This window comes from Sylvia atricapilla, chromosome 3, assembly GCF_009819655.1.
Source record: "Sylvia atricapilla isolate bSylAtr1 chromosome 3, bSylAtr1.pri, whole genome shotgun sequence".
Taxonomy (NCBI): Eukaryota; Metazoa; Chordata; class Aves; order Passeriformes; family Sylviidae; genus Sylvia; species Sylvia atricapilla.
Genome location: NC_089142.1, coordinates 96,460,899 through 96,473,595, shown reverse-complemented (window position 1 = coordinate 96,473,595; position 12,697 = coordinate 96,460,899). Strand labels below are relative to the sequence as shown.

General features: G+C 38.8%; 1 protein-coding gene across 3 annotated transcripts in view; it reads right to left on the bottom strand.

Annotated features, from left to right (window-relative positions):
- Positions 1 to 12,697, bottom strand: part of CNIH3 (cornichon family AMPA receptor auxiliary protein 3) — a 45,035-nt gene that overhangs the window by 15,872 nt on the left and 16,466 nt on the right. Inside the window, exons 2-3 of one of the 3 annotated variants that reach the window (XM_066316288.1) lie at positions 8,266 to 8,334; positions 5,349 to 5,396 (exon numbers count right to left, since the gene is read on the bottom strand). In XM_066316288.1, the coding sequence (XP_066172385.1) occupies positions 5,349 to 5,396; positions 8,266 to 8,334 (117 nt within the window). Of the gene's footprint in view, positions 1 to 5,348; positions 5,436 to 8,265; positions 8,335 to 12,697 lie in introns of those variants that run through there. The other 2 variants (XR_010743305.1, XM_066316289.1) reach the window with 2 other exon arrangements.

Here is a 12,697-nt window from a genome sequence, read left to right as displayed (position 1 = left end):
TTGTGATCTTTGTTTGAGTAGCAGTTTATCAGAACTCTGGAAGAATCAGCCTCTTTCTCCTGCAAAGCAGAATATCACTGCCATTTCCACAGCCCAAAAATGCCTTATGATCAGACAGAAAATTCTGTTTTCCTCTTAAATAACACAAGCACCTAAGCTTCTAAGAATAAATGTCCACTACCAGTTAAGAGGAAACTTGGAATATATTAACCCTGCAGACTTATCCCCCTAAGTGTGGCTATGCTGCAACATTTTCTTTTTCCATTAAGTCCAACTTAATGAGAAATTAAAACATTTTTATTGAGGTTGTAAAAAATGTATAGCACTACCAAAGTAAAACCATTTCTGCTATTCCCAGTTTCACAACAAACTAATTGTCTTGCAGCTGTAGTTTCCACCTAGGACGTTTCTCAGCTCCAGGGAGGAAGTGTGATTCCTTCTTACAATATGGATGGTTATATGCCACTTTCAAAATTCCTTGTGATTATGTATCACATTTGCTAAATTTGCTTCTATAACCTCGCATTAAGCATTTTAATGAGCCATGCTATAGGCTTACAGAAGTGCTCTGCTAATGACAATCAGCCTGCAGACTGGGTAAAAGAATGTCACACATCCATAAATCTCTAAATGCATGATGAAGCAATCAGCAGACAGACCCAAAACCACACTCTCAAAATCCATCACATTATCCCTGGCTTGCCAGTAACTGTGAGGCAGAACAACAGAGAGTGTGATCCTCACAATAACCAGCAAATTTATCAAGAAGAAAAGAATATGATCAGTCAGTTGAAATGAGCTACTGGGACACCTGACACTCCTCAAAGGAGAGTGGCCACAGTAGCTGCTGCAAGCAGGGAATGGTAGGAGCCCCTGGAAGGAGAAGGTCTGGAGCCTATCAAGGTCCCAGTAAAAAAATTATTCAATATGGCAATTAGTGTATATTGGTCAGTCTCCTTCAGCCAAAACATGGGAGAAAAAAAAGTCAGCTGGATAAGGGTAAACAAGGAAAGATAGGGCTTTTTGTCAAGGTTGATTTCACAATAATATTTAGATACATATAAATAAAAAGAACCTCTATACTCAAATAATCCTCTTCTGCTATTAAGGAAAAGTCTAAAAGCTAACTTTGTTCCCTTTTAGCTGATCCAACAATCTCAGTAATGTTTCACAGAACATATTGTGGGTTTTTGTCCACACTTTGAGTCTGCATTGAGTGCTGACAAACAGGCATGACATAGACACAGGACCAAGTCTTGTCTTCATCCTCAGAACGCTCTGCCCACAGCTGGACCTGTGGTGTTAACCTATAACCCTTCAAGTTCCCATTTGCTCATGTCTCTGAATTACTGCTACTTGCACACATATGAGTAATTTAACTTCTTTTACAGAATATATAAATATTGAAATGTACCAAAACAATACTGTACAGACATTCTGTGTCTGGAGTTCTATATTACACTCACTAGGTTTTATATTTTATTTACGCTAGCTCAGTCTGAATGGAATGGCTTCTACAATCACCCTTTGAGGTAATACAGGTTTTGGTTATTTACCAAAACCTATAAATACAGTAAAACATCACAGGTATTGAAGCATATACAATGAAATAAAAACTTAAAATAGATGTCTATTTTTCTTTTGCAAAGTGGGAAAAACCAGATTTGAACCTTTTAAACAGCAGAATTACTGAGCATAGAATAAATTTCCACCATTACTACAGCAGATTCAGCTTCACTGGAAACCACAGTGACAGAGGTACAAGACCAGACCAAGCACTGGCACTGCCCAGTCACCTAATTAAAACTTGCTTAAAAAAAATTAAGGTGAAGAGGTTTTTAGGTTTGTTTTGTTTTAAACACCCCAGCTCCTGATTCACTGTGTACTATACTACTGCTAGTATTGGAGTGCTGAACTGGCTGAGTTTGGTTATTCAAACACAGTGTCTGCAGGGGTTTTTGTCTGCCTATTTGTTTGTGTTTTAGAAGACAGTTCAAGTTTATCTGGAACATCTTTGAGATTAATGTCACCTTGCCTGCAGTTAGAATTCTTGCTGAATTTACCCTCTTCCCATCATCCCTTGAGGAGTTACCAAAAAAAAAAAAAAAAAAAAAACCAACCAAAAAACACCCAAATAAAATCAAGAGAAAGGATCGAGCTCTGGTACAGTATTTTCTTACACTTGGAAATTTCTTAGGAATTTTACCGTATCTTAACTAAAATGCTGTACTATGTTAGAAAAATGAGTACAGATCTGTCTTTTATCTACCTCAACTCCCTCCCAGTTAAATTCCAGTTCTGATGTTCAGAAACCACTCTTATTCTAGCTTAATGGGCTTTAAAAACAAATATTTGCTGATAACTGGAGAAGGGTTACTTAAATTGTTGAGCAGTGTCTGGCATGAACAAACTGAAATCTGAAATGTGTTCACTGAGCAAGAAGTTCAATCAATTCTCCTCCTTAGTAAGGATTTATTGAATAATTCAAAAATTACGATGCATAACCTAATCAAAATTTAAATTTAAATTTCCTTCAAGGTAAAGTAATAATATTACAGTGCTTGATTAATGAATTTGACTGTATTTTAATCTAGGAAATTCCTAATTGTCCTTAGTGTTAATGTAAGTATCAATTAGGAATTTAAAAATAAGGAATCAACCGCTAGACATATTTATTGACATACAACTGCAATTAAGATTAAATAATATTGCTGTCATCAGTAACTGAATATATTTTAATAACCCCACCAAAATATTTGACTGTAAAAATCACGGTAGACCTCCCAGGCACATCTTCCCCAGTGCACCCCCCATCAGGGCAGATAAACCCAAGAAGCCTGAAATGCTCTGTACAGCTCTGCTCACACCCACCATAACTTTGTGTCCTCTGGACATCACGTCCTTAGGGGAACAAAGGCAACTGATAGTAAAAAAGCCTCCACAGCGTTTGCTCACACTCATGTGTCCTGTGTGAATCGCCTGACACTCGTGTGGCAGACAATGTCCTCAATAATGGGATATTCAACAGTTTGCAGCACAAATCTATCCTAAAAAGCCCCACACCACTGAATGAAATGAGGCACCTGTAGCCTGAGAGAACCTCTCATGGTGCTGGGTTCAGAAAATAAGCCACCTCTTCCTTTACTTCAGGACAGGAGAGAGCTGACTGTGGCTCTCCAACATTCATATCTTCTTTATGCTGAATCAATCATTCTTCAGTAACCAGAAAATTTGGGCTTATCTAATCCTACAGCACCACAGAAACAAGGACCCATGTGTTCCTGCATGCCAGCATCATATATATGTTTCACACAAACCCTGCTTCTTTTAATGATACAGAAACATATTCCCCAAACCAAACATCAGAAAATGCCTGGCTGCAGAACAGTTGCATCCTCCATTCTATTTTGGAAAATGTAAATCAGTTAGATAAGTTATGTAATGTCTGGTGAAATATCATACACCTGGTCACAGTTTCTCAATAAACTTCTCCAAATATTTTGGAGATAAAACAAAAAACACATCCTTAAAACAGCCTTTGCTCACTGAGATCAGATTTCTATGACATATTTAGCAATTTAAAAATTCTCAAGATCCCCTTCTAAAACCAGTGTATAATGAAATTGAACATACTTTTATAGCCCACCTATAACCTCTTTAAAATAACAAATTTACATCAGCTCTTAAGAATCAAGTACTAATGTCATAAATAGCAAGATACCACTGTTTTCAAAGCCCTATAAAAGAACTTCCTGACTTCAAAACAGGTATGCTGTTGTTTCATAGAAATAGAAACAGACCCTAAAGCCACACAATATTGAAGGATATATTTAGTACTTGCTGGAAGAATCCTAACAGCTATTTTCCTGTATCAATATAGCTGGCAGTCAGTTCTTTACTGTTTTTTCTTAATTTTCCTCTATGCTACATAAAACACAGCTATTTTTAGTGGTTGTCAGATTTGAAGGCTACAAATCTCTGTAGTTATTGCACCCTCCTCTTCTTGCATATAATCTCTCAATTAAAACAAATGTGTCCCCAAAGAACTTTGAAGAGGAGGCTGAATTAACAAACCATTTAAGTGAACCAGAATCAAGCCAATCCCTTATGAATACAGAGTCTGCAATTAGCCAAAATGCTCCATTTTGCCATGCACAACAAGGCCGAGGCCCAATAAAAATTAAACATTGATGCAGGCAAGGCATTCCCATGGGGCTCACATATATTAAACCATTACCACTCAACAGTTGCATTATGTCCAAGAAACTGGGACACAGCTTGAGACTGGCTGGCTGCCTATTTGATAAAGTGGAAAGCTACTGGTGATGAGTATTTTCCCTTATTTCCCTATCCCAAGTGGCATAAACAGGCTCAGGAAGTACTTAAATGTGGCTCCTAGCAGTCACATGCTCACAGTGGTGCCAAGCAGACATGACTCAGGTTCTGGCTGAGCAGAGAATGGCAGCCCATAGGTCCTGCATGGGGTCACAGCTATGCCTTTGGATGAGCCCAAAGTTAAAATCCTCAGCAATGGCTTTCCCAAAACCTCTGAGGATGGTGCCACCAATTTCTCAAAACCTTATCTCAGTTTAGGTCTTCAGCTTGATTAGGGGGCATTCAGCAGAGCACACTGACTCGATTAACTTGTTAAGGAAAAATGCAGGATTTAGGTGGCTTTGTTATCACTCTGCAGAACACAATGTATAGAAACTTGAATGCAAAATAAAATAGTTTGAAACCATAATTATTTTTACTACAATGGGAGACAGGAAAAACAAAGATTGCTTATGAAAATCCTGTTTGAAGCCACAAATAGGTAATCCACAACCTACCAGCTCCTTGAAATCTCTCAGAAGCTGAGGCACTCAGCATCTCACCTGTGTTAAGCTAAAATACATACTGCTATCAACTTTTTTATTCCATCAACCAGAAATCTTGAACATTAGGTATGCAACTAATAAAAAAGTTCAGCACGTCGAGTAGTAAGCCACTGTTCAAAAAAAGGGTATTTTAAAAGCCTGTACTACAACAATAACAGCAGTTTTATACGACTATAAAAGAACCTCCAGCTGCAACTGTAAAAGGATTCACCACCTTGGAAAAGCTTGTTCCAAAATAAATGGGCTGATGTTCTGAAGTTCAATTTTTATTCAGACACCCTCTATTATGTCAACCTTTTATAATTTGTCTTACTCTGTCCTTACAAGGTCATCCTGACTTTCACTTCTCAGTTGAATCCAGCTTTCCATCAATAGAGTGTGAGGATCAAAGAGAAAATAAATGCACATTGCCACTGGATGCCTTTAATTCTCATAAACTCCACAAATCCTTGGCTGGTTCATGCTCACCTTTCGCAGGAGGAAGCAAATCCGTTCAATATTCCTCAGCCGCTCCCTCTGTCGAGAGAAAGTGGGGGAAAGGCAGGAGATTAGCTGGTGTTACAAATTAAGACAATATATAATACAATTACAAAGGGTCAATGTTTTAATTAATGGCTGCAGTGAAGCAACACATGTTATTAATCTGAATGGACAGCATTCACTTCTTACCCACTGCTTGCAAACCCAATGATTTTCCCATTTCTAAGTCCTAATAAATTATTTCTCATTTGTTACTGAGTGTAACATTATCAGCTGGGGATTCAAGTCTATGTTAGCCTTCAGTCAGAGGCTGCAACTCCTAAGTCAGCATTTGTGGCTCTATCCAGTTGTGCCAGTTGATACCACAGAGACTTGATTTTGCATTTTCAGGCACCCAACCTCTAGCTTCAAGATAAATCTGAGTGGGGAAAACAACAATGAAGTTTGTACAGAAGCTCTTCCTCTATCACTAAGATGGTGCTTGAACATGTGATACTAGAGTTTAACACATTAGTGAAAAATACCAGAAATGGCCTAGAAATGCCACTTTAAACAACAGATGCATTCATAAATACTGAGAAGCACTGTAATTAAGTACTGTGACTCAAAAGATGTTCTAAACTCAACTCAGAGAAAGAAGACAAATCAAAGCCAGGCTTCCTTTACAATGGCTCATAATGAGAAGCTCACCAGCAAAACCAAATTTCACTGCATAACCCCATGACTGGAGTTGCTGTGAAAGATTCTTCTGTTAGTTACACTGCAGAAGGCAGAGTAAGTTTCCTTTCCTAAGAAGACTATGTGATATTTTCATTTATGGCAAAAATATTCCACACAACAACCTTTTTAAAACAGGTAATGTACTATAACAATGTGAGAAGCCAAGTCTCCCTAAGCTTTATGCTTTTCAAATGCTTTAAAATTCAAGTTAGTGGCAAATTTAATTCTAGTCTCCAAATAAATGTCTTTTTTGCTTTCCTGTCCCCAAGTTTAGGCTATTAAAAAAAAAAAAAAAAAAGTATCATTTTGGAAAGGCAATGAGGCAGTGGCAGCTTGATAGGCAGCAGAAAAACACTGTGCCTCTTTTTGGAGTCTCTGAGCTAAAAGAGAGTCAGAAATTTTAGACTCTCAGTTGCAAACATGAGAATGGATGTGTGCAGATGTGCCTGTGAAGCTGCAGAAAGCTCCCCTGCCTTTCAAAGTGCAGAGGGAAAGACAGATGCGAACTGCAGCTGGCCCTGGAGAAGTAGGAAGTTCTATCCCTGAACTGAAGGTAATGGAGAGGAAACCAGGAATTTGAATTAAATTCTCAGTACTGACATTGTTTTATGCCTCTGATTTGCCTTTAACTCAGTCTCCTTATGTCAAAAAGGCTCTACCCTCTGCCATGAAAACATTGTGGAGGAGACATGGGTAAACTTCAGACACTCTTACAGGGCAATAGGAATAACTATCCCACCAAATAAATGGAATATACGGGCACAAGCAACCGTGCAGAGAGAAGAAAGAAAATACACTTGACACAAGATATAAGAAATCCCTGCTAAAAATATCCCTTTTATGACAGTATAAAAGGCATCAACATGTATACTGTGGAGAAAAAAAGCAATCTGAGATTATCACTTGAATTAACACAGAAGGTTCCATGGAAGTCAAGTATGTGAACCAACCACAGAATACTCTATGCTTTACTTCATGATTCACTTTTTAATTCTTCAATTAATATGACTGAAAAAGGGACTTGTTAACTTTTTTTTTATCATGGAGACAAATTCTATTACCATTTTAAAATAAAATGAGATTATCTTCATAGATCATCTCAAGTTTTAGGAAGTGAACAATTTACTGGAATTTGGTACATAAAAATTCGGTGTGCAGTTCTCAGATGGGAAGTAAAAACAGATAAAGTGGATTGAAAATCAGATTACTTCCAGTAAATTCAAACCCAGAATACATCCCCTGATGTCCTCTGTAGGATTTCTTCATATAATTTCTTTCTTTTCTTCTCATTCTTTGCTTATGTGTTAGTGAACAGTAAAAAAAAAAATTCTAGGATTATAAAGGTTATGCTTAAAATCATCAGTGGTCTAAGCAGTGCAAGTCCTCAGCTGAGTTAAGAAGCAAGGTTAAATGGCAAACTACTAGCTACTGAATCTGGTTATCAATTGTAGGCAATTCAAAAACTTGATTGTCTGTAGAGATCAAATTCAGCACCTGTCACAATCATTGTCATTGCCAGTGAGGTGATGGGGATTCAGGTTCTGCTCTCAGTTCAGGTGGTACAAACTAGCAAGTGTAGCTGTAGTCAGCTAAATCACCCTAGATTACAGCTAAAATTATCAGAGGAATTTGGATATACTTAAATCTAGGCCACATTTCTGGTTCATTAGTTAAAACTGAGTTTACAGTCCCAGGTATTTAATGCTCTCTAACAGCAGATGCAGCTGAAAATTATATTTACTCCTAAAGCACAGGAGAATCCAGAGCCCTGCCATGGGACAGAGAGGTCCAGGCATGCATGTCTTAAATTCTTTCAAGTTTTTGCCTCATTGACACAGACAGTATAGGAGAGGCTGGTCATCCCATCCCACAGAGGAAGCAAAGTATTTCAAAAAGGAAAACTTGTGCCACAGAATGAAAAGGTAAAACAAAAAGCATTAGCATCATGTGACATTCTTCAGTTTTTGAATATCCAAATTACTTTCCTGCCTCCTTCAGCAAAGAGGAAAGCCATTAACAAAAAAATCACCATCTGGCTTTCTAAGACTGGCCCAATAAATCAATTTTCCAAACCACAGCTGACTTGACAAGAGACTCCCAGCTCATTTCCACAGTCATCCCTCACTGCCAGCTGGGTGCTCCCTGTTTCTGGAGCAGCCCCAGCTCTGGGCCTGGCTGTACTCACTGCGTGGGCCGGGTTGCACTGGTCGATGGGGCTCTTGAAGTCTGTCCGAAGTTCATCGAAGGCAATTATCTGAAAAACAATTTTTTTTTGAGTCCTGTAATGAATGCCCCTTCAAACACTTATTTTCCTTAAGGGACTAATTAGATGCATTGCCTGCCTTCCCCGCTTTCCAGGGAAAATAAGGAAAAGTAGCTTCCCCAACACACTCCCTTTAGAACTAAGTAGTTAAAACAAAACATGGGATACTCCTACGTATGACACCTAGAACTCATTAATCTGTCACTCTGCAAAATCATATCTATAGTCTTTTCAGTGTTGCTACTTTCCATATTTCTTCACTCATTTCGGCAAGATTTCTTTTCTCAGATCTCCACATGACATAAAACTACTTCCCAAATGAATACATCTCCAAATTTGATGGGAAAAGTCATTAGCTGCCTAAAACAGAGAGATGGTTCTGATACGACGTTCCAGGTTTAGTAAATAAACCGTCCATCTTTATTAGTTGTTAAACCTACGTCAGATATTAATTCTGAATTAGTCTCAGCTTCACCATTAAGCTGCTATTCATTAACAAGCTCACTCCTCAGAAGGTAAAGCACTCTAGAGCAAACATTCCCTTCCTAAATTCTGGCAAGTTTTAGAACTTTACTTCAGACCTCATTAATAGAGAGATGTCTTTTGCTTAGGTCCTTTGGTTTTCTCCATTAACAGATGAATTGAGACACCCTGGCAATTTCTGGTGCTTTTAAAGTACAGCAGAAAATTTATCTATAAAAATAATGGTGTTTGATAGCATTTTCTTGGAAGATCTTGTGTTAGATCTAGTGAAGAGCTAGCATTTTCTTGGAAGACTGTTTTCTTGGAAACAAAACAGCTGTAATAACCCTCAGCACACTTCATTCAGAGATCTCAAAGCACATTCTTAACTTCGTGTTTGCATTCTAGTAATACCTTTTCTGCTGCTTTTGTCTCGCTTCACCTGAAGAAGGAAAGCTCACTGACAGGCACCATATGAAGAGATGTTAAAACAATGAATTTTTTTTAGACACTTTACAAACCAAAGTGTCTCTTCCTAATAAAAAATGATGGAAGTACAAGGCAGCAGTCTGGTAATTAGTGTATGAGTGCAACAGCCATTCCTTGATGTGCAACAACAGCCATTCCTTCATGTGTAACAGTGTGCCTGCTACCTGGCTGTTCAGAAAAAACCAACTGGGTGTCAGCATAGACCTGCTGCATTGCCAAAACTTTCATTTAACAGAGAAGATGGAAGGCAGGAAAAGAAAACCTGAAAATGGCCTGTTCTTGAATCATAATAATTTGGTGAGAGGCTCGACAATAAAACCCAGAGCTACAATCCACAGACTTCAGCACCGCTCCTCATCCCACTGTAATGCTGCATTCATGCCACTGAAGCACATTTAAAAATCAAAAGTGTGGCATTTTACAAGAGCACTCCACAGAATGCAACTTATTCAACTACGACAAGTCGAAGTGGCAGAATAAACCACAAAGGGAACTATAAAATGTGATTACAAGTGAAGCATTTCTCCCTATGGATGCAATATCTCTCCAGGTTAGGAATTAGATCTGCAACGGTAAAAGAGCAACTAACAGAAGCTGTGAGGGGTTTGCAGTACATTTGTGAAGAATAAGGCTCATGATACCTCTGTATTTAATATTTCTTGGACATGTCTTCATATCCTCCAGCTGGACCAACTGCCAGAAGGGAGGGTTAGACGTGAGCATGTGAGTCAGACACATAGAACTGGGTGTCTCTTTGCAACTGGATATCAGCATCAGCACTGACAGAAATGGGGAAGGATGGAATAGAGGTTAGCCTCAAATATACTGCACATTTATGTTTACTTACTTTTTTTTTTTTTTTTTTACTTCACCAACATTCCCAGCTCTGTAGCAAACCTCTACTCTTTATTTGCTGGCACATAATTTATGTTATGCTTTCATTATACACAAGTGCTTTGAAACACATCTGACAGGTATTTAAGCACATGGTTTTCACAGAACCAGTAAGTGTAAATGCAACAGTCTCACAGAGAAACCTTTTGAGATGCCTGCAAGCCATGACAATGTTAAGAGACATTCCTGCTACACCTGAAAGAGATTGAGGTCTGCTTTCAAGCCCACATGACTGGAGGAAAGTCTCTTCAATAAAACTTCCCGTGTCTCTCTGGAAGGAGGCTGACAAAAAAAAAAATCCTCCTCAATTTATTTCAAAAAAAGTTCCGTAATATTTTATATTTTGTTAAATCTCCAGAAATAAAAGTCTACTGATGTCATGAAAATATCCATTTTAATTTATGAAAAAACACATTCCTCTTTCCTATTTCTCAGTTACAGTGAAAAAATGTAAAGCATAAGCAGGCTCAGAATTAGAGGAATATAAAGAAATTTCCAAAGCATTTGGAGGCTTCTGTTTTGTTGTTGGGAGTGGGGCGTGTTGGGGGTTTTTCGTTGTTTTTAAATCTTACAATGTTGTTTGTCCTAAACCTGAAGCCACAACTGAGTAAAACTGTAGCTTCTTAAGATCAGCAGTTGCTCACAGCACACTGAGTAACTGTACAACAAATGATATTATATTACTGAAAGTACAGCTGGGCTGAGCTGCAGCGGGGTTTACACAATTAATTAGGAAACATCTTCCTCTTTCAATTATAACTCGCCTTCTGGAGCAGTTTAATGGCCTGGGGCGTTGAGTGGCTGGAACTGCCATTCTTCCATCCAAACCCCAAATGACCAAGTACTTGTCTCCGTGAAGTATTTCACAATGCTCACAGGGGAGCTGCAGTGCTCTGACACAGGCAGAGAAACAACCTCCTGCCTGTTCCCTCTGCAGCTGGATGCAGGTCAGCTGCCTGATTCCCACACGAGTGCTGAGCAGAGCTCCTGAGTGCTCTGGGACAGCTCAAGGGCTGTATCACCTCAGAACCTGCCACACTTACCAGCATCTTGAGCTGAGCAGTTCATCTCACCTCACCTTCAGACAATGAAATACATCCCAGTCAGGGCACTTCATAACAAATGACATTGTTTCACCTTCGTAAATGAATGTATTTTATAAAGCATTCATTATCTCTCAGTTATCCAATCTAATTTGATGGACGGTGGCAATCAAGACTACAAATCATGCCCATGCATGGACATCAGCAACCCAATCTTCCCAAAGGCCACACAGAAAACACGCTGTTCCAAAGAAAAAATACCAGCCCCTGGTCACAAAGCTGAACAGAATTTGGAAGCATGTGCTAGGGACTGGTTCTTACAAAAAGGAGAAATCACTGCAAGAATTTTGTTCTGCCTCTGCCCTAGCCATGTTTTCTTTTCTGGTGAGAGAGGTGTATACTTGTGTGTGTTTTCCACCTAATAAAACTGAAGTTCTATAAAAATACTGCTTACAGTCTCTGGTGATTCACACCATCTGCAAATCTCAAAACTCCCAGTACAAGTCAGCAAGGAGTTTGCCCCAATTTATACACATAAAATATCAATGAGATCGTGATGACAATACATGTTTCAATTGCAAGTGTATTTATAAAATTTGCTTTAATTACCCGCACTCTCTCTGCTTATCAGAGAGACCATAACAGCTCTGAATAAGGAAGTATTCACATAAAATTGAACATGAATTTTGGTTTCTTTCTATGCTTAAGTATCCATCAAAATGAAAATTTCACTTCATGTTAGAAATTAGCTATATCATCTCATTTTTAGGGAAGATACTTTTTTTTTAATCACTGAGCTCTTACAGAAACATATTTTAATTGAGAATGTGGTGGTTAAGGGTGGCAGTGAAGTTGGTGTAGGTGTGAATGCAGTGACAGCAAAGAAGTTGGATATTATTGCCTACTGACATCTCAGGAAAGTTAAGATAAAACAGAACTTGATGACAACCACAGAACAGAACAGTAACACCTAACATATGCTTCCTTGCCACCACCCCGTCAATGCACTGCCATCCCATATTGAAGGAACTGTCTTTAATGGTTCGTTTAGACAATTTGTCTCCCCTTCCACACTCCCAGGCAGCTTTCACAGTGCCCAGGCCTGCAGTTCACAGGCTGACTGCAAGTCAGCACATGGACAGAAGGCGGGCAGGATTAGGAGCAGGCTGTGCTCCTAAACTTCATGCCTGCCCAGCAACGGATGCACAGACATATTAACTGTGTTGGGAAAATGTGTTTGAAGCATGAACTGATCCATTTTAATGCAAATTGGCTGAAGAACTTCGCTGGATTTTGTTGGTCAGAAGCACCAACTGAAAAAATCAGTGTTTTCAATCAGGCACCAGTCAGGTAGGAAGGAAAAGGGACCTGGAAGGGAAGATAAGTCATTGCCTTGACATGATGGAGTGAGAGAGAGAGCCCTTGAAGAGCTACAAGAGAACAGAGACCACAACTAAGTGACAGAT